Source organism: Elephas maximus, chromosome 11 (genome assembly GCF_024166365.1).
Source record: "Elephas maximus indicus isolate mEleMax1 chromosome 11, mEleMax1 primary haplotype, whole genome shotgun sequence".
Lineage (NCBI taxonomy): Eukaryota > Metazoa > Chordata > Mammalia > Proboscidea > Elephantidae > Elephas > Elephas maximus.
This window is the reverse complement of record NC_064829.1, coordinates 86,272,428-86,294,454: the sequence shown is the minus strand read 5'-3', so window position 1 is coordinate 86,294,454 and position 22,027 is coordinate 86,272,428. Positions and strand designations below refer to the sequence as shown.

Genomic DNA, 22,027 nt, shown 5'->3' with positions numbered 1-22,027 from the left:
AACTCATAAAGAAAAAAGCATGCACCAGACTGGTCTCAAATTCTGTTTTAGACACTACAGAAGAGAAAGTTTAAAAAAAAAAATACAACTTCAAAAATACAACTTGAGTCCTGTCAGAATGGAAACATTGCAAAGGGAGAGTGTAATTTAGTGTCCTTTACAAGATCAAAGACCACAGCCTTCAGTATAGATTACACCCCAACATAAACAAAAATTCCCACAACTGGACCAATAAGCAACATTACGATGAACAGAGAAACTAATGAAGTTGTCAAGGATTTTGTTTTACCTGGATCTACAATTAACACCCAGGGAAACAGCAATCACGACATCAAATGATACACTGCACTGGGCAAATCTGCTGCAAAGACCTCTTTGAAGTGTTCAAAAAAGCAAAGATGTCACTTTCAGGACTAAGGCTCACTTGACCCAAGTCATGGTATTTTCAATCACCTCATACGCATTTGAAAGCTGGACAATGAATAAGGAAAACTGAAGAAGAATTGATGCCTTTGAATTATGGTGTTGGCAACGGATACAGAATATACCATGGACTACCAGAAGAATGAACAAATCTGTCTCGGAAGAAGTACAGCCAGAATGCTCCTTAGAAGCAAGGATGGTGAGACTTCGTCTCATGGAGAAGGACATCATGCTTGGTAAAGTAGGAGGTCAGCAAAAAAAGAGGAAGGCCCTCAGTGAGATGGATTGACACAGTGGCTGAAACAATGGGCTCAAACATAGCAATGACTGTAAGGATGACACGGGACTGGGCAGTATTTTGTTCTGTTGTACACAGGGTCACGATGAATCAGAACTGACTGAACAGCACTTAACAACAACATAGTTACCCTACGTACTACAGAATTAAACACTGCCTGGTCCTGCGCCATCCGCAAAATCAATTGCTATGACTGAGCCCGTTATTGTCAATCCATCTCACTAAGGACCTTCCTTTTTCGATGACCCTCTGCTTTACCAAGCTTGATGTCTTTCTCCAAGGACTGGTCCCTCCTGATAACATGTCTGAAGTACATGAGACAAAGTCTTGCCATTCTTACTTCTAAGGAATGTCCTGGCTTATTTCTTCCAAGACAGATTTGTTCATTCTTCTGCCAGTCCATGGTATATTCAATATTCTCTGCCAGTACCATAACTCAAAGGTATCAATTCTTCTTCAGTCTTCCTTGTTTATTGTCCAGCTTTTGCATACACGTGAGGCGAATGAAAACACCATGCCTTGGTTCAGGCGCACCTTAGTCCTCAGAGTGACATATTTGCTTTTTAACACTTTTAAAGAAGTCTTGCAGCACATTTGCCCAATGCAATAAGCCATTTGATTTCTTTACTGCTGCTTCCATGGGCCTTGATTGTAGATTCAAGTAAAATGAAATCCTTGACAACTTGAATATTTTCTCTGTTTATCGTGATGTTGCTTATTGGTCCAGTTGTAAGGATTTTCATTTTCTTTATGTTAAGGTGTAATCCATACCGAAGGCCGTAGTCTTTGATTTTCATCAGTATGTGCTTTAAGTCCTCTTCATTTTCAGTAAGCAAGGTTGTGTCACCTGCTTTTCAGGTTGCTAATGAGTCTTCCACCAATCCTGATGTCACATTCTTCATATAGTCCAGCTTCTCAGATTATATTTGCTCAGCATATAGACTGAATAAGTACGGTGAAAGGATACAAGCCTCATACACGCCTTTCCTGATTTTAAACCATGGAGTATCCCCTTGTTCTGTTTGAACAACTGCCTCTTGGTGTATGCACAGATTCCACAAGAGCACAATTACGTATTCTGGAATTCCCATTCTTCACACTGTTATCCATAATTTGTTATGATTCACACAGTCGAATGCTTTTGCATAGTAAATAAAACACAGGTAAACATCTCTCTGGTGTTCTCTACTTTTAGTCAAGACCCATTTGACAAAAGCAATGACATCTCTCTTTTCACATCCTCTTCTGAATCTGGCTTGAATTTCTGGCAGTTTCCTGTCAATGTACTCTGCAACGGTTTTTTAATTATCTTTAGCAAAATTTTACTTGCATATGAAATTAATGATATTGTTCGATAATTTCTAAATTCTGTTGGATCATCTTTCTTTGGAGTGGGTACAGATGTGGATCTCTTCCAGTTGGTTGGCCAGGTAGCTGTCTTCCAAATTTCTTGGCATAGAGGAGTGAGCAACTCCAGCAACGCATCCGTTTGCTGAAACATCTCAGTTCGTATTCTGTCAATTCCTGAAGCCTTGTTTTTGCCAGTGCCTTCAGTGCAGCTTGGATTCTTCCTTCAGTACTATCGATTCCTGATCATATGCTACCTCTGGAAACAGTTGAACGCTGACCAATTCTTTTTGGTACAGTGACTCTGTGTATTCCTTCCATCTTCTCTTGATGCTTCCTGCATCATTCAATATTTTGCCCATAGAATCCTTCAAAATTGCAACTCAAGGCTTGAATTTTTTTCTTCAGTTCTTTCAGCTTGAGAAATGCCAAGCATGTTCTTCACTTCTGGTTTTGCATGTTCTTTACTTTGGGTTTTCTAACTCCAGGTCTTTGCATATCTCATTATAATACTTCATCTTCTCAAGCCGCCCTTTAAAATTTTCTGTTCAGCTCTTTTACTTCATCATTTCTTCCATTCGCTTTAGCTACTCTGTTCAAGAGCAAGTTTCAGAGTCTCTTCTAACACCCATTTTGGTCTTTTCTTTCTTTCCTGTCTTTTTAATGACTTTTTGCTTTCTTCATGTATGATGTAGTAATGTAGAAATATTTATTTAAAATTAATCCAAGAGCTAATCTGGACTACCTCTGTATATCATCAGAATGATGATTAAACCCTATGGGGCAGACCTACTCTGTCATACACAGTTGCCATGAGTTGGAACTGACTTAATGGCACACAACAACAACATGCTTAAGAAAATAAAGAAACTTGGTAATTGACAGGTGAGTATGTAATAAGCTCAGTTTACATCAATGGCACTGAGTAGTGTTGAAAAAAGGATGTGTTTGGAGGCCAACCAGTTCCTCACCTGTGAGTAAGACACGATGACATGGTTTTGGATCTCATCCATTGTGTCGGTCCCGTAAGACACAGTGCCCAGGTGGAGACGCTTAAAGACCATCTCATTCTGGGTCAGGGTCCCTAGAAGAAGAACATCAGCAACACCAAGAGAGGAATTAACAGGACTAGTAGACAAAGAAGATGAAAATTTTACATTGTGTATATTTCACATCAATGAGGGGAACTTCTTCACATCTCTGACTATGCCCCAGAACATTCAAGATACGTAATACAAAGTATCTTTAAGACTTTCTTTGCTACTCTTTTCATCTTAAGAGTGAGGGGCAGAACATTCTGGAGTGTCCAGTTCACTTCAGTCACTTTTGATCGTGTGAAGAATTCCAGCTGAGTGAAGAAAGCCTCCTGTCTGCCTCTCAGCTCGGATACGTTACTTGGTACAGAAGCAATTTTTGCCTGTTCTGAAAGAGATAGGCATAAAACTGGAAAACTGACTCACGATCTTTTAATTACAATATGCAGCATTACTAAGACATCAAACAGCCCAGAATTAGTGTCTATCAATAAAAAAAAAAAACTACTTTTGTAAAATTAAGTATTTTTAATTGCATAGAGAAAGAGACACAGATACCCCAGGCGTTTTTAACCCTTAGCATGTGTTTGTGTCACTTAGAACCAGGAGAGGTTGCCTGTGTGTGGACTAGTCCATGTGCACACAGGGATGAGGTCTGTGAAAGAGAAGGCATTTCTTCTTCAGCTGGTTTCTAGAGTGAGCTGTGTCAGTGAACTCACTGAATGCTGGCTTCTCACCTATCAAAGTGGCTACTCCTTAGGATGTCAGTGAATCTGGGCCAAAATTTAATGCGAGCTTGAGGGCAGGCAAGGCTAATTCAGCTGGTATGGAAGGAAAGGCAATTTATGAGATGACCATGAGTACTTCAGTTTTATGAGATTTCATGGTTTCAAATGCAATACCAGAAAGATATACAACCAAATGCAGTGAAGTTAAATCGTGACTACAGCGGCATTCAGAGATTATATATTTCAAAAACCTGGTGAGTTTTCACATTAAAAATAACACGAGTTCAAAATTTTACACATTTTATGACTCTGAAGGGAGAACCTAAACAATATGAAAGTATGATTTTTTACTTCACCTGCTTCGTAGAAGAAAACAACACTGGGCAGTTTAAATACCTCATGAACATGTGCATCCTGTCCTGTCATGAATGTGCTTTCCTTTAGGTCAGCCACCAGTGCTGATGTAGCTAACAGTGTGAACACCGCCAGTTATAAAAGCAACCAATAGCAAAAAACAAACAAACAAAAAAATCTTGGATTTTTAACACAGTTACAAAACACTCACAAAATATTAACTACTTTTTTTGTTTTCTTTGCTACACATGATATTGAAAACACAATACAAAGTGTTCTCATATATCTAAGACCCCTTGTAAATTAGGATTAATGTTAAAAGCCAGATAGTTACCTGACTTACGCCTTTCAATAGGACACAGAGACTCTTTTAAAATAAAAGGCAATACCTGAAGTTTACAATGACTATCTCAGAGATTCCAACAGTCATGAGGCTGGCAGGACTGGGCAACACTTTGTTGTGTTGTATGTGCGGCGTGGCCATGAACCGGAGCCAGCTTGACGACAACTAACATCACCACCATTTTAGAGATTGTTTCAATAAACCGTCCTAAAAGAGCGGGTATGATGTGAAAGTTTTCTAAATTTGAAAGAGCAGCTACTATCAGGGATGCTTGTCAGTTTTACAATTTTTGCCTTTTATAAAATTATATTTAGCCCCTTTCCTGTGGTTATGATCTACATGCCTTGAATAAATGCCTGCCAAGTTTCTTGGAATCAAACACAAAGCTCCATGAGAGGTGTGTACTCCAGAAGCCTTGTGTCACGCCATCCTCATGCTGACTGTCTTTCCTCATTCGAATTGAGGTTTTCTTAGTTTGTGGTACTATGAGGGCTTTTTGATCAAAACCTGGACGATTCAGTCACATGTTGGGACTCTTGCTCTCATGGCAACAGGAAGGTTCAGCAGACTCCCTGACACCCTCCTGGGGGGAAAGGGGCACTCCTCATCAGGCCAGGTGGGGTACAGTCCAGGTTCCCGTGGACTTGGCTGACACCTGTGTGGAGGGAGTTCCTCCTTTCTGCTGGGTTCCCTTGGCCTCCACTGATGGTACCTGGCCTGGAGGAGCTGGGATGCCTCCTGACTGCTCCCCACGTGGCAGCCTCCACAAGTGTGAGGGGAGGGGTCACCTCATCACTGCTGGTGGTAGTAGACATCCTGAGCTCTACTCAGCCTCCTCTGACCCACTTAGCAGTTATGATACACCGTGTTTTGTTTGACCATTCTCCCTAAGATGTATATTTAGATGGTTTCCAATTTTTTGCTGTTACAAACAATGCAGAATTGTTACTCCTTAGGACGTCAGTGAATCTGGGCCAAAACACCTTTATTAGTTCTGTAGGACAGATTCTTAAAAATTAAATTATTTAAAGATGGGATTTCAGAGAACACAATTTAAATTTATATACAATGACACACTAATCTCTCAAAAGGTTACACAAATTGTTACGCCCACCAACAATATGTGATAATTCGAAATGCCACCAGCAGTTAGGAGCCCTGGTGGCACAAGTGGTTTGCGCTCGACTACTAACCTAAGAGGTGGCAACGTCAATCTACCCAGTGGCTCCGTGGAAGAAAGGCCTAGAGATCTGCTACCATAAAGATTACAGCCAAGAAAGCCCTATGGAGCACAATTCTACTCTGCAACAATGGCATTGCCATGAGTCGGAATCGATTCGACAGCAATGGGTTTGATATTTTCCTCTTTTTCTTGTAATCACATTTTAAATTGCAAGAAACACTCAGTCACAAAGTTGACAGCAAGTCCTAAATCATGCTCTTAAGAGTTGCAAATTACACATTTGTCTTAGTCATCTAGTGCTGCTGTAACAGAAATACCACAAGTGGATGGCTTTAACAAAGAGAAATTTATTTTCTCACTGTCTAGTGGGCTACAAGTTCACATTCAGGGCGTCAGGTCCAGGGGAAGGCTTTCTCTGTTGGCTCTGGAGGAAGGTCCTTGTCATAAATCTTCCCTTGGTCTGGGAGCATCTCAGTGCAGGAACATCAGGTCCAAAGGATGTGTTCTGCTCCCGGCACTACTTTCTTGGTGGTACGAGGTTCCCATCTCTCTCTGCTTGCTTCTCTCTTTTATATCTCAAAAGAGATTGGCTTAAGACACTACCTAATCTTGCAGCCCTCATCAATATAACTGCCGCTAATCCATCTTATTACATCATAGTGATAGGATTTACAACATATAGGGAAACCACATCAGAAGATAAAATGGTAGACAACCATACAATCATACAAGGGAATCATGGCCCAGCCAAGTTGACAGGTATTTCTGGGGGACACAATTCAATCCATGACAACTTTCTTCCACCTGGTAATAAATCAGCTTTTATGCCTGTTTCCTTATCAGAAAACATATAAAATCTATTATTCACATATAACTTGCCAATGCTTACTTAAGACATTTGGAGACTTGTTAAATATTGCTGTAATAAATACTGGGGCTTATCGTGATAATTGGAAACCCTGGTGACATAGTGGTTAAGTGCTATGGCTGCTAACCAAAGAGTCAGCAGTTCAAATCCACCAGGCGCTCCTTGGAAACTCCGTGGGGCAGTTCTACTCTGTCCCATAGGGTCGCTATGAGTTGGAATCGACTTGACAGCACTGGGTTTGGTTTTTGGTTCATCCTGATAATTTTCCCTTGGATGCTGAATTTATTCTACACCAAGCTGCAGACTGGGTAGGTTTAGATTTTTCTCAGGTGTTTAAGGTGACCATGAGGTTGGGTCTCTTGGCTTTGCGGCCAGATGGAATGTTTGCCTCTCACGCAGTGTGATGTGGCCCAGGCGCCCCTGCACTCTGCTTATGTTAGAACCACCTGTGGAGGTGTTTCAAGTCCCATGCTCAGGTCACACCCCTTGTCGACTAAATCAGGATGTCCAGAGCAGAAAGCCAGGCACCAGTGTTCTTCCTAAGATCTCCATGCGAGACCAAACTGCAGCAACGTCTGGGAACCTCGACCTGAGGGATTCTCTGCTTTTCCACATAACACTCTGCTGAAAAGACCTAGAGATGCAGTGAGGGAAAGATCTGTTTTGGAGAATCGGCAGCGGTGTAAATCTACAATCACATCTCTGCTTTTAGACACAATGTGGGTACTCTGTTTCTAGCAGTTACAGATGGCCTTCAGCTTGATTCTTCTTCAGAAGTGAACACACCATCAAGTGGATTAGGTTCAAAAAATGCACAAGGACGGCTAAGTAATGGGCTGCTTTTACCTTAACCAATGTCTTCCAGGCTAAGCTCCGTGACTGACTAAGCTGCAATATGGGCGCGAGAATCACACATCATTACCATCATTAGTAGCATTAGTATCAGCACTTGCGTTTTGTCATTTTTCACTTATTTGTCAAATATGGGAGAACAAAAATAAAATACATTAATGTTATTAAGAGGTGACAAAACTAACACTATTGGCCAGCACACGGTACAGAGGAATAAATCAGCATGTTCATCAGCTAATGGGCACAGGCTGAATCCACAAAACTCAAGAAGCACCAGCGTGAAGGGGATACACACATTTCAAACCCATTCAAACATTTGGGTGACTTAAATTCTGTAAAAGGTGCTTTTAAGTAAATGATGGTAAAACAGGCAAAATCCCTCTAGCTGCATAAATATTACAGCATCTGCTTCTTGCGCATGTGGCCCATATGTCCCACACCTCCCAGTAGGCACTGCCAGTTGTGCTTTGCACATGTGGCCCATCCGTCCTGCGTCTCCCAGTGAGCACCATCTGCTCCTTGCACACATAGCCCATGTGTCCCACATCTCTGAGTACCGCCGTCTGCTCCTTGCACACGTAGCCCATGTGTCCCACATCTCCAAGTGGGTGCTGTCATCTGCGCTTTGCACACGTAGCCTGTCTGTACCATGTCTGAGCTCACGCCCAGTCCCATGTCTCTGAGTGGGTACCGCCATTTGCTCCTTGCACACATGGCCCATCTGCCAGGGCTGTGTACCTTTTTTTCCCAGTTAAAAAATGAAGAATCAGGGAGCCAAGGTGGCAGAATAGACAAACACTTCCAGCGAGCCCTCTTATAACAAAGACCCGAAAAAACAAGCGAAACGAGTATATTTACGACGAGCTAGGAGCCCTGAACATCAAAGGCAAGGTTAGAAAACAAACTGAACAGCGGTGGGGGGTGGGGGTGGAGGTGGTGGAGGGTGGTGGTGGGGGTAGGGGGGAGACAGTTCAGAAGTGGAGAGGAGTTACCGGACCTGAATCACCGGGACCACTCAGGCACCATGCCCGGGAGCAGCTGCAGTGGGCTGGTACTAGTGTTCGGCCAGTTTCCTCAGGGAGAAGCAGCCAGCCACACAGCCCACTCACATCTCCAGAATCAGAGAACAGCGCTCTCGGCAAAAGCTAAGTACTTGTGTATATTTCACCGCACCCCCCACCCGTGAGCTGGCTTCAGTGGTTGTTGATTTCCTTGGGCCTGAGATAGGCCCTGTTGAGTGCCTAGAGCCATCCTCCAGGCCCTGGAGAAGGAATAAATTCACAACTGGGGAGAAAGATAATTTGCCAGCTCCACTAACCGGGGGAGCTCAGGACAGAAGCGGCTCCTGTCTAGGTATAAACGGTCTGTGGACTTTGAGTACCTTTCCCCCTGCATGGACCTGTGTGGGCCCATTTCAAGAGAACAGGCCCTTGTTGGCAGACTACAACTGTTTCAGCTGTGCAGTGGAGAGGTGGGTGTTTGATGTTTGACACTACTTTGCCTATTAAACAGGGTCCTCACCTACCCACATCAGGGGCCTAAGGACTGGTGGCTCCATTCAGGTCACCCAGCCACTCGCGACAGGGGTCCGAGGATAACCAGTACCTCCCAGTCCTTACAACCAAAAACATTGGGTACCCATGGTCCGTCTGCAGAACCCACCCACCTGTACACTCTAGGGAACAGGGACATGCTTTCCTCAGAGACACTTGGTGGACAGTTGTCAGCCCCCTGCCTTGTTCAGAGTGTGACCCTCTGCTGTGTCCAGACACTGGTACCTACACCAATCACCCCTGTCCCTCGAAGACTGTAGGACAGAGCCTGTACCACACACTTGATGATCAGCTATCTGGACACCTGAGCTGGATTTATACAAGAAAAGTGAATGGACTCCTGGACTGATACACCTGATAACAGCTCTAGCCATCTGGGGACAGGACATCAGAGCTCCAAAGGTGAAAATAATCAAGCTAGCTCACTCAAGCAACCCATTTGGGCATATCAAAACAAAACAAAGCAAGAAGCTATGACACAGTAAGCAAACATAAACTAATACAATAACTTATAGATGGCTTGGAGACAACAGTCAATACCAAGTCACATAAAGAAACAGACTGCAATCGCCTCAACAAGTTCTCGAAACAAAGAATCAAGGGATCTTCTATATGAAAGTGCCTTCCTGGAATTACCAGAGGCAGAACACAAAAGATTAATATACAGAGCCTTTCAAGACATCAGGAAGGAAATCAGGCAATACGCAGAACAAGCCAAGGAACATATAGATAAGTAGCTGAAGAAATTAAAAAGGTTATTCAGGAACATAATAAAAAATTCAATAAGCTGGAAAAATCCATAGACAGACAGCAATCAGAAATCCAAAAGACTGACAACAAAATCAGAGAAGTAGACAACTTAATAGAAGGTTAGAGGAGCAGAATTGTGGAATTGAAAGGCAGAATTTGTGAACTTGAAGATAAAGCACTTGGTACCAATGTATTTGAAGAAAAATCAGATAAAAGAATTAAAAAAAATGAAGAGCCCTCAAGAATCATGTGGGACTCTATCAAGAGAAATAACCTACGGGTGACTGGAGCACCAGAACAGGGAGGGGTAACAGAAAACACAGAGAGAGCTATTGAAGATTTGTTGGCAGAAAACTTTCCTGATATCATGAAAAAAGAGAAGATATCTATCCAAGATGCTCATCGGACACCACATAAGGTAGATCTCAAAAGGCAGTCAGCAAGACATATTATAATCAAACCTGCCAAAACCAAAGATAGAATTTTAAGAGCAGCTATGGATAAACAAAAAGTCACCTACAAAGGAGAGTCAATAAGCTGGGACTACTTGGCAGAAATCATGTAGGCAAGAAGACAATGGGATGACTTATATAAAGAATTGAAGGAAAAAATATGCCGGCCAAGAATCATATATCCAGCAAAACTGCCTCTCAACTATGAAGGTGAAATTAGGACATTTCCAGATAAACAGAAGTTAAGGGAATTCGTAAAAACCAAACCAAAACTACAAGAAATACTAAAGGGAGTTCTTTGGTTAGAAAATCAATAATACCAGGTATCAACCCAAGACTAGAACACTAGGCAGAGCAATCAGATGTCAACCCAGACAGCTGGCTCCTGCTCATCTGGCCTCCAGTTCTTGAGACTTGAGCTAGCAGCTCACCTACTGTGTTGCCTGCCTATCCTTGGTATCGCTTGGTCTTTGAAGCCTGTGATCAAAAGCCTACTGGTGACTTGCTGATCTTGAGTTCGTCAGCCCTGCAGCTATCTGAATCAGAAAGCTCCAGCTTCATATTCCATACTCTACAACCACATGAGCCTTTTCCTTGATATAAATCTTTCTATATATATTAAAAAAAAAAATTTTTTTTAAATATATATTTATACGCTTTACTGGTTTTACTTCTCTAGACAACCCAGCCTAAGATGCTATATACCTATTTTAGTCCCTCAGTAAATCTTAAAATCATGATTAATTTCCTGTTCAATCCCACTTCCTGGTCTGCCTTACTATCTAATTGCCCTTTCCCGAAAACTTTCATCACAACTGAAATTATATTGTTTAATATAGGATATAAGGTCTATGAAGGCTTTCTGTTCACAGTGTAGAAAAATGCCTAGTACCTAGTAGGTGATCATAATGATTCCTTGAATTACAGAATGAATGCCTGCCTTCCCCACTGGATTATAAAATCCATAATGCGTAAATAAATGAATAGTTGTACATTTTACTCTCCATGATAAAAAATTCGTTTTAGAGATTCATGCAGTGGTATTTCCAGCTATTCACTCTTTGGGCCCCAAATACCTTGCCAGTGATATCTCCCGTTCTTTCCTCCACACATACTATATACTCTAGCCTGTTAGCAATGCCCCAACTTTGTAAACACATACTATGCTTTTCTTCTTTATTGAATACTCTTTCCATTTAATTTCCCGCTTAAAGCCTAATCAGTCCTTTAAGATCCTGCTCAGTTTGAGCTCTAGGTCAAAACACATTTAAATTCATTTAGCCAAAAGCAAAACCATGAAATTTTGACCTGCCTAACAAAGCATTTCCCCCATGTCTGTCTGTTTGTCATACTGTGGGGGCTTGTGTGTTGCTATGAACTCTGCCACCGTTATTCAAAAACCAACAGGGTCACCCATGGTGGACAGATTTCAGCTGAGCTTCCAGACTAAGGCCAGCTAGGAAGAAGGAGCTGGCAGTCTACTTTTGAAAAGGATTAGCCAATGAAAACCTTATGAATAGCAGAACATTGTCTGATATAATGCTGAAAGATAAGCTCCTCAGATTGGAAAGGCACTCAAAATAAGACTGGGGAAGAGCTGCTTCCTGACACAGTGGCTGCAACAATGGGCTCAAGCATAGCAACAATTGTGAGGATGGCACAGGACCAGGCGGTGTTTTGTTCTGTTGTGCAGGGGGTCAATATGAGTTGGAACCTACTCGACGGCACCTAACAACAACAACAAAGTATGTGAGGTATTCATTTTGGTATATGCGTAACATTTTGTTTTTAATGGGCGGTTCAACTTTTGAGAGTTTTTGCATATGGTTTTCTATCTTGCATCCTTTTGAGTATTGAAAAACTTTTCAATTTATCTGAAGCACTTTAGCCTTGAATCTATATTTACAGTGATATTATTAGATTTTTATATTCATTTAAAAAAATGAAGAATCAGTTCTTAGGTTTGTGATTTAAATTCAGTTATTAGATATAATTATTGCATGATCGTTCAGAGGTTTTTCAAAACAAAATATAAAGTCAGATCCCTGGTTAGGTACAAATTTGTCTTTCATTAAGCTAAAGGTGGTCTAATGTATTTAAAGTACAACAAATTGTTCTATCAAGAGCATTCACAACGCTATAAAAGTCAAATAAACAGAATTTCTGCTCCATAAGGCCCATATCTTTATGTTTTATATACAAAGAAAATGAGGTTAAATGACTAAGTAAGGTTTTGCAGTTTTCAGCGTACAAGTCTTAAGACTTCTTTTGTTAAATTTATTCCTAAGTATTTTATTCTTTTTGATGCCACTGTAGATGGAATTATTTTCTTAATTGCATTTTTGAGTTCATTGCTGGTATACAGAAATACAACTCATTTCTGTATATTGATCTTATACCCTGCAGCTGTGCTGGACTCATTTATTAGCTCCAGTAGGTTTTTTAGTGGATTCCAAGGATTTCTGATAGGCAAGACCATGTTGCTCACAACAGAGGCCTTCCCACTTTTTCGTTTATAATCTGGTTGCCATCTTCTTTTTCTGGACTAACTGCCCTGGGTAGAACTTTTAATGTTCATGTCAGCATTATTGATAATAGCCAAAAAGTGGAAACAACCCAATGTTTACCAACTGATAAATGGATTACATACACACAATGGGATATTATCTGGCAATAAAAAGGAATGAAGTACTGATACATGCTACAACATGGATGAACCTAGAAAACATTATGTGGAGTGAAAAAAGCCAAACAGAAAAGGTCACATATTTTAAGATTTCCATTTATATAAAAAGGCCAGAATAGGCAAACCCATAGAGACAGAAAGTAGGTTACTGGCTCCCAGGAGTGAGAGCAATGGGATAGGGAGTAATTGTGATGGGTACAAGGATGTATTTTGGTTATGACAACAATGTTCTAAACTTAGATTGTGCTGAGGGTTATACAACTCTGTGACTATACTAAAAAGCACTGCATTGTACACTTTAAATGGGTGAATTTTATGGTATATGTATTATATTTCAAAAAGCTGTTATAAAATATTCTATAGAAGAATCCTGCTCAAAAGGGGGCAAATGTAGAACAGGGTTTCAAATTCTCATGGAATCCAGACTTTTTGGAGCCATGGAGGCTGGATGAAGCCCCAAAACTATTGCATCAAGACAAACTTTAAGCCCTAAGCCAAAAATATCTTAAGTCTTCTTAAACCACAACAGTAGTTTAGCTTAACTAGTAAAGAATGTTTGCCTTGAGCACTGTGCTCTTTCATGATCTACCTATATGTGATCAAACTGACAAAAACAAGTCAAAAGATTAGATAGGAACGTTCAGGGGAAGTGAATTTATGTTAATGTGGGGGGAATAATTTGGAAAAGGAGGGTGAGAATGGTTGCACAACTTAAGAATGTAATCAATGTCACTGAATTGTACATGTAACAACTATTAAATTTGTGTATGTTCTACTGTATATATTCTCAACAATAAAAATAAATTATAAAAAAGTTGTTATACAAAGGTTATACAAGAACAAACTAAAACCAATTATGCTAAATGCTGTCTAAGAGAACGATATATCTGATGGTTTGTCTTCTGAGTCAAATGGTGTAATAATAAATAACCACTGCGTCTTCTAAAATTTCTACTTTGTTAATAAATCATGTGATAAGCAGTTCAAAACCTCTGTATTCAAACAAATGACCAGCATATCTCATCAATTAAACAACGGCATACTTGGCTCTGTTACTTTTCCATTTTAATAAATATATACACACCTTGGTGTGTTCACAAAACTGGAATGTTTACTCATTTCTTTAGGTGAGTGGTACTTATGATTTCTTCACATATTAAAATGAATTCTGAAAATATATATTTTTTTAATTTCAGTGTTTTTTATTTCGCAATTTACTATGTAAAATACTGAGCAGAACAACCAGTACTAACTTCAGACTTAAAGCCAGTTACTAAGCATCAGTCATACAAATTATTTTTCAAAGCTCACCTCAAATGATTTCATGATTTTAACCTGCTGATGATTTCTACAATTCTTGTTATCTTAGCAAGACATTGATATGTTCCAAAATTTGGGGCTCTAAAAATGGGAGGCTAATGCAGCCATCCCACCCAAGAGAGCCACAGTACACCTGTTACGTAGCTCCGCAGATGGAAAATGTCCTTTGACAAAAGGTTTGTGATGCCCGAAAAAAAATGTCGCTCTATAATAAATCTCACAACAGTGAGCAAAGCGGGCAAAGTGGAAAGAGAGTCCAGGAGGAGTCCTGAAGGCACTGTTCTCAGAGTGGAATGAGACGTGCTTCACAAGGAGCAGAGGAGAGGCGGCACAGGAGAGGGGGCAGAGCTCTGATCTGACGTTATTGGACTGAGGTCTGGCCAAATACTGAAATTCTAAGAGGCCAAAGGAAAACGGCCAGCAGGTGCTGCTGATATATAAACAAGGATAATTTGCCTATGGCTAAAAGGTTTTTTTTTTTTAAAAGGTATGCAGCTGATGTAGAGTGTACATAAGTTCTTCTGAAGACTCTGGCTAAGCAAAGATTATCAATAGTGACCCACCCACGGCTGTTGAGTCTATTCCGACTCATAGCAACCCTATAGGGCAGAGTAGAACTGCCCCATCCAGTTTCCAAGGAGCATTTGGCGGATTTGAACTGCCAATCTCTTGGTTAGCAGCTGTAGCACTTAACCACTACGCCACCAGGGTTTCCATCAATAGTGACAGTAAGACACAAAATCACAACAAATGAATGGAAACAAAGCTTCTGAAGTCATAGGGTTAATTTACCAAGTTGTGAAGTATGAGTTGATTTTTAAAAACATTTGACATTATTTAATGTGGAGTCACATGATTATATTTGCTGTACATCGGGCTTTCTCAAAAGATGCGATACCCAGGACTGCATAACCTGCTCAGCCATCAGCTGTGTGAAGTTTCTCACCTGGTCCGAACAACTCAAGGTGTCAATAACATACTCACATCCAAGGGCTGCACCAGGAAGTATTAATGCCAGTGAGAGCCATGTTTGCTATAGCTGAGCACTCAGAGCCAGCAGACATCGCCAGCATTGCTGGACTAAAGGACACCATAAGCGCGTTCTCGAATCTTGTCCCTGTGACTCACACCCCTGTGCACACGCATCAGTGCTGCAGAGTGCCCCACCATCCTTCCCCACACCAGAGGTTCCTGTAATCACACCTTCCTCATGCACACACGTGTCCTGGCGTGCCGTCCTTCTCACAGCAGACTTTCCTGTACTCACACCACTGTGCACACACACTAGTGTCCTAATTAGCTCTGCCGTCCTTCCCCACAGCAGACAATACTTTCCTGCAAGATCTACATGTGGCTCAAGTTGCAACAACATGACATTTTGGGTAATGGATGCTATAATTAAAACGTGAATCCTAAAAAACCTGTTGTTTTAGTGGATGTTTTTAGGAACGGCTTTGTTCTACATGAAGATAAAAACTCCCTAACAAAGGAATTAATGCGTTGCTTCAACAGGAGCACGTGTAAGTTTTAGGACGTATGAGTTCTCTGCAGCACTGTTCTTTAAACAATGGTACTATCAGGTGCAGCCAGGGTGGAGATGAACGTGCTCCTAGCAGATCGAGTACAAACGATGTGTCCCCCGCCTCAGCATCATTTGTTCACCTATCACGGGTGTTTCGTGCTCCTGGTCAGCGTCAATATGCCCTGCATCCGCGCCGTTAACAGATGTCTTCTCTTGCCGAGCGAATCACTCCATGTTTCACGCACTGGTGGCCGCAGATGTGTCACCATAGCAACATCATTAATTTCAGATCTTACCGGAAACATGCACTCCAATCAAACCTAATTATAACCACATTGCTTTTTTGTCCACGATAAGGAAACTATAATGCAATTATTGGGATGCTTCATTTTCTATTCTGCTGTAGCAAATGAGAGAGCTGCTGTGATGGACGCTTTTTGTCAAAAGCTTATTGATGAAGCACGAACCCAATTTACAGCCACACAAAGGCCCACCTTGCAACTGGGAAGGTGATCAACGCCCCCCCAACACCAGCCATTCTTATTGTTTTAGCTAGGACTGGGGCACTGGTAGGGTTTGTCAGCTGCTCCATGCACCCTCCCCGGCTCTGGGACAGAGAATCTGGAACCCTCGGCTCCAGTGAACAACCACCCACTGTTGGCCCCTTGCTATGACTGTGGTCATCGAGGTGGCCACTAGAACCTGGCCGACTTCTGATTTACATATCAAAGGGGTGAGCAGAAGAGAATTGCCTACATGGCTGAAATAAGGAATAAAAAAGAAGTGACTTCATGATTCAGGTGCTGGGACCACATGGCTGATGGGTCAGCACACATGGTGCCGTTTCATCGGGAAACACGAGACTGTCGTGTTCGGATTCCGACCACAATCCCTAGCTCCATGCACTCGTCACTGAGAACCTGCTGCTGCGTTCCAACCTACCAAGGTCCTCAGTGGAAAGGTTAAGGGATCAGATGGAGGCCAGGCCAGGCCTTGATCCCAGGTCTTTCCTTCATTTGTGCTGAAAAGATACATTTCTATGAAGGCAAAGTGAGGAGTAATCAAATCCTACTCATCTGCTTGGCAGCGATACTCTCTACCCCTGCGATGTGGCCAGCAAGGAGCACTGTCCAGAAAACGACCACAGCAATACCTCCATTCCAGGTGCTCTCGGCCCCTGCACTCTCCCAGAGATGGCTCTAGTCCTTCCTCTTGGCCTGGAGAGAGAGAGGTGCCAGAAGAGGCCCTGCTAGCCTAGGGCTGGGCCACATATCAAGACCGAGTGTGGCCTGAGGGGACACTGCTTGGCCTGGGGGCTGGGCCACACATTGAGAGCATGGTCTGGGGAGTTGAGGAGTTGTCAAGTTCTGGAAAGACCACAGACTGCAAGGGCACTGACAGCCTGGTGGGAGGATGTGGCTGGGTCAGGACAGACACAAGAGGACACGTGTCAGGGCTCAACACATGGTTTCTCACAAAGGCGGTGTGCAACAAACGGAGTTTACATTTTGATTACTGAGAAGGCTCTAAAAAATTCTGCAACAAACACCCCACAGCTTCAACATTTGGAATCTTCTCCCGTGACTTCTAGTATGAAAAGGTCTTTCTAGAAAATCAGTGAGATGCAGGGAACTTTCTTTCATTAACATTTCCTATGTAATTCTGTGATTCCTCTCACATCTCAAGAACCAAGAATAATTTATTAAGCTGAAAGTTCAAGAAGCACTGTTTGCACCTTTACAAAATAGCCAAGAACAGAGGGGAAAAATTTGAGGATGTAGCTTTATGACCCTTGGCAAAAACCACTTATCTTTAAGGTACCAGGAAGTCTACACGTTATGTAGAAGGGAGAGTTGTAGAAACACCCCACCATTCTTTAAAACGCAAAATAAAAACTTAGCATTCTGAGGACGAAAAATGTCATAAAGCCTTTACTTACTGAGAAGAGAAAGAACTAGTAGCTTCTCAGGGTTACTCTGTGCTCTTGGACACATGCTTTCTGTTTGTAAGTTTAGAGGAATCAGAAGGTTGATATCATGCTTAGAAATGTCATAGCTGTGGCAGATCAAAAATGGCCACAAAGGGGACTTCTGGTTGGGCATGATGGCATAAATCCATTTCTCCCTGCTCAGCACAACTATAAGCCCTGGAATTAATGCACAGATAATGACAGGAAAGTTCTGGAAGGTGCGAGAAGGCAGGCAGGCTTGGTTTGGGACTTGGGACTGAGGCGCAGCCCAGTGGTGGTATCTCACACACTCTACCCATCAACAGAGTGACCCAGGTGGGCTCATTCCTCCCCCAGAGTGGTGGGCATCCCGCTCACATCAGGTGAGCCTGCGGATTAACTAGAACAACAGCTAGAATTTATTTGCAAATGCTCTGAACAGAACAGGATACTGAATAGCAAATATATGCTTGGCACATGTCACACAGTAAATATCTAAATAAATGAATGGATAACATTAAGTGTTGGAAAACTTGTCTAAATGTACCTTTCTTTTTTCAGCTACTTTAACAGATATGAAATTAGATAAAATAATAATTATAGCAATGTATTTCTGGGCTTGTAACATATGTAATATATGGACAAACAATAGTCCAATAAGGAGAAAGACCACCACTTGTCTTTCAGTTTGTCATGCTGTGGTGGCTTGCGGGTTGCTGTGATGTTGGCGGCTATGCCACCTGTATTTCAAATACCAGCAGGGTCACCCATGGTGGACAGGTTTCAACAGAGCTTCCAGACTAAAACAGACTAGAAAGAAGGACTTGGCGATCTACTTCTAAAAAAAAACTGGCCAGTAAAAACCTTATGAATAGCAGTGGAACGCTGTCTGACATAGTGCTGGAAGATGAGACCCCCACGTTGGAAGGCACTCAAAATACGCCTGGGGAAGAACTGTTTCCTCAAAGTAGAGTTGACCTTAATGATGTGGGCAGAGTGAAGCTTTCGGAAACTTCATCTGCTGATGTGGCATGATTCAAAATGAGAAGAAACAGCTGCAAAACATCCATCAATAATCGGAACCTGGAATGCATGAAATATGGATCTAGGAAAATTTGAAGTTGTCAAAAAATGAAATGGAGCTCATAAAGATCAATATCCTTGGCATAAGTGAGCTGAAGGAGCCCTGGTGGCACAGTGGTTAAGAACTTGGCTGCTAACCAAAAGCTTGGCAGTTTGAATCTCCCAGGCACCCCTTGGGAAAACGTATGGTGCAGTTCTACTCTGTCCTATAGGGTCGCTATGACCCAAAATCAGCTTGATGGCAATGGGTTTGGTTTGGTATGGGTTAGTGAGCAGAAATGGACTGATATTGGCCATTATGAGTTGGACAGTCATATGTTCTACCATGCTGGGAAAGACAAAGTGAAGAGGAATGGTGTCGCATTCATCATCAAAAAGAACATCTCGAGATCTATCCTGAAGTACAATGCTGTCACTGAAAGGATAATATCCATACCCTCAACAAGACTGGTTGACACAGCGGCTTCAACAATGGGCTTAAACACAGCAACAACTGTGAGGGTGGCGCAGGACCAGGCAGTGTTTTGTTCTGCTGTACGCGCGGTTGCTATGAGTCAGAACTGACTCAACAGCGCCTAATGACAACAAGGAGGAAGAAGGGCTACAGCTGTATAGGACTAATGATTTTGTATCTCACTGGAATTCAGTTAGTACAAATCTAAAGCAGATTCTGACAATTTAAGACACGGTAGGCCCTAGAGCACCACTAACGAAGTACCTAAAAAAAAAAGTATAAAAATCATTAAAGGACTTAACATTTTAAGCCAGAGAATATTCACTTAATGAAAAACTAATGCAGTAAAGGAAAAATAAAAGATAAAAAAAAGCTATGAGATATTTAGTAAAGAAAAAAAAAGGCAGACATAAATCCAACTACTTCAGTAACAAGATTAACTGTTAATGGATTAATGATTACAATCAAAAGGCAGAGACTGTGAGACTGGATCAAAAAACAAGATCCAACTACATGTCGTTTAGCGGAGATACATTTTAGATTCCAAGATATGAATAGGTTGAAAGGATGAAAAAAGATATATTATGCAAATAGCAACCATAAAAAAGCTGGAGTGACTACGCTATTATCAGACAAAATAGACTTTAAAACAAATATGGTAATAGAGATACAGACATTTTATAATGATAAAGAGTTACCACATGTGGAAGATAAAACAATTATAAACATATGCACCTAGCAACAGCGCCCCCAAGTATGTGAGGCAAAATCTGACAGAAATGAAAGCAGAAATAGACAATTCAACTGTAACAGTTGGAGACTTCAGTATCTCACTTTCAATAATGGAGAGAACATGTAGGCAAGGAAACAGAAGACCTGAATGACAATACACATGAACTTAACAGACATTTATACAACACTCCACCCAACAACAGCAGAATATACACTCTTCTCAGTGTTCATGGAACATTCTCCAGGATAGACCATATACTGAGCCATAAAACAAGCTTCAATAAATTTACAAGAACTGAGATCATGCAGTGTTTATGTTCTCAGATCAGGATGGTGTGAAATAAAATTTATTCTCATTTCATTTTTTATGCTCCTGTATGTGTATTGTTTTAAATTTTTACTTCCTAGCTATATTTTGTAAGTATACATATAGAAATACATTAGATTTTTCCAAACTGATCTTGCCAAATTAACTTGTTAATTGCAATAATTGTGTATAAATTCATTAGTATTTTCTATATATACTGTTTCCTAACAATAACAGGATTTTTCCCATCCTTTCTTAACCTTCTGCCTTTTTTTGTTTGCTGGCATTGACTAAACTAGTAAGTCCAATATGGTAATGACTACAAATGATGGTAGAATGGCATCTTTGCATTGTTCCTAGTCCTTGAGAAGGCTTCTACTATTTCACCTTTAAGAATATTGTTCACTGTAGATTGTTTAGGGATACCTTTATCAGAATAAAAGATTTCCTCATTTGTAGTATGCTACGGGTTTTTATTACGAATGGGTATTGAAATTTATCAGATGGTTTACTGCATTTATTGAGATGTTCATATGCTTTTTCTTCATTCTATGAAGGCTGCAAGTGAACCCAATTGATTTTCAAATTTAAACAGACCTTGCATTTCTGGGATAAATCAAACTTGACCATGATGCATTACACAGTTTTTATATATTACAGGTTTCTGTTTGCTTATAAATTGTCTAGGATTTTGATGTCAATGTATAAGACTTGCCTATAATTTTTGTTTTTTATTATGTCATTATCAGGTTAATGCAGACTCCTTCATAGAACAATTTAGAATGTGTTCCCTATTTTTCCATGTTCTGGAATAGTTTCTCTATCAGTGGTGGTATTTCTTTCTTAAATATTGGAAGAACTCATCAGTGAGGTTTATAACAAGCTAAGCTTAAGGACATTTCCCTGTATTCAAACTTTACTATGCGTTTTTCTCTTTAAATAATAAATAGATATTGAATCTTATCAAATGCTTCAAATGTTTTTTATCTGCTGAAATAATTGATATTTTTCTTTTTTAATCTAAGTAAATGATATTTATGGACTTTCTAATATTAAAGTATCTTTCTGTTTCCAAGATAAATTCTATTTGGTCACAGTGTTATTATTTTTAAACATTGTTGGATTTGGGCTACTCATAATTTGTTTAGGGTTTCTTACATTGTCATACATGAAAGATGTGCTTTAATTTTTCTTAATGTCTGTCCTTGCCTGGCTTTAGCGTATGACATCAATGGGATATTGCTTTTGCTTCTCGTCTCTGAAAGAGTTTGTACAAACTGTAGAAAGTATGCCTCAAAAGAGTGACAGAAGTACTGATAAAACTATCTAGGGCTGGTGTGAAAAGTTTTTTATAAAACTACTTTTCTTTAATAGTTTTAGGATTATTACCAGTTTTGATGGCTTACATTATCTCTGGGAATTTTTCCATTATGCATGTTGTTGAATTTATTGATGTAAAACATTTATATTCTCTTAATAGTTCCTTTAAATATCAGCTTTATCTGTAGCTTTGTCCCTTTTATCATTTACTATTATTTTTTCTTGATCAGTACCATCAGAAGTACGTTTATCTTGCTAAGACTCTTCCAAGGACCAACTGGCATTATCTGTGTTTACTACATTTCTATCTTTAATATCTTCCTTCTACTCATTTGGGAACTATTTTATTGTTCTTAAGTTGGTCATTTAGGTTATTTATTTTTAGCTTTTCTTCTTTTTCTATTAACGCATTTAAGACTATGAAGTTCCCTCAAAGCCCTATTTTTGTGCATCCCACAGGGTCTGATAGG

The 22,027-nt window shown here is 40.6% G+C and overlaps 1 protein-coding gene across 5 annotated transcripts in view; it reads right to left on the bottom strand.

Moving 5' to 3' along the window:
- Nucleotides 1–22,027, bottom strand: part of ATP9B (ATPase phospholipid transporting 9B (putative)) — a 244,846-nt gene that overhangs the window by 44,320 nt on the left and 178,499 nt on the right. For all 5 annotated transcript variants that reach the window (XM_049901954.1, XM_049901953.1, XM_049901951.1 and 2 more), the window contains one exon: nt 3,040–3,152. In XM_049901954.1, coding sequence (XP_049757911.1) covers nt 3,040–3,152 — 113 coding nt within the window. The remainder of the gene's footprint in view (nt 1–3,039; nt 3,153–22,027) is intronic.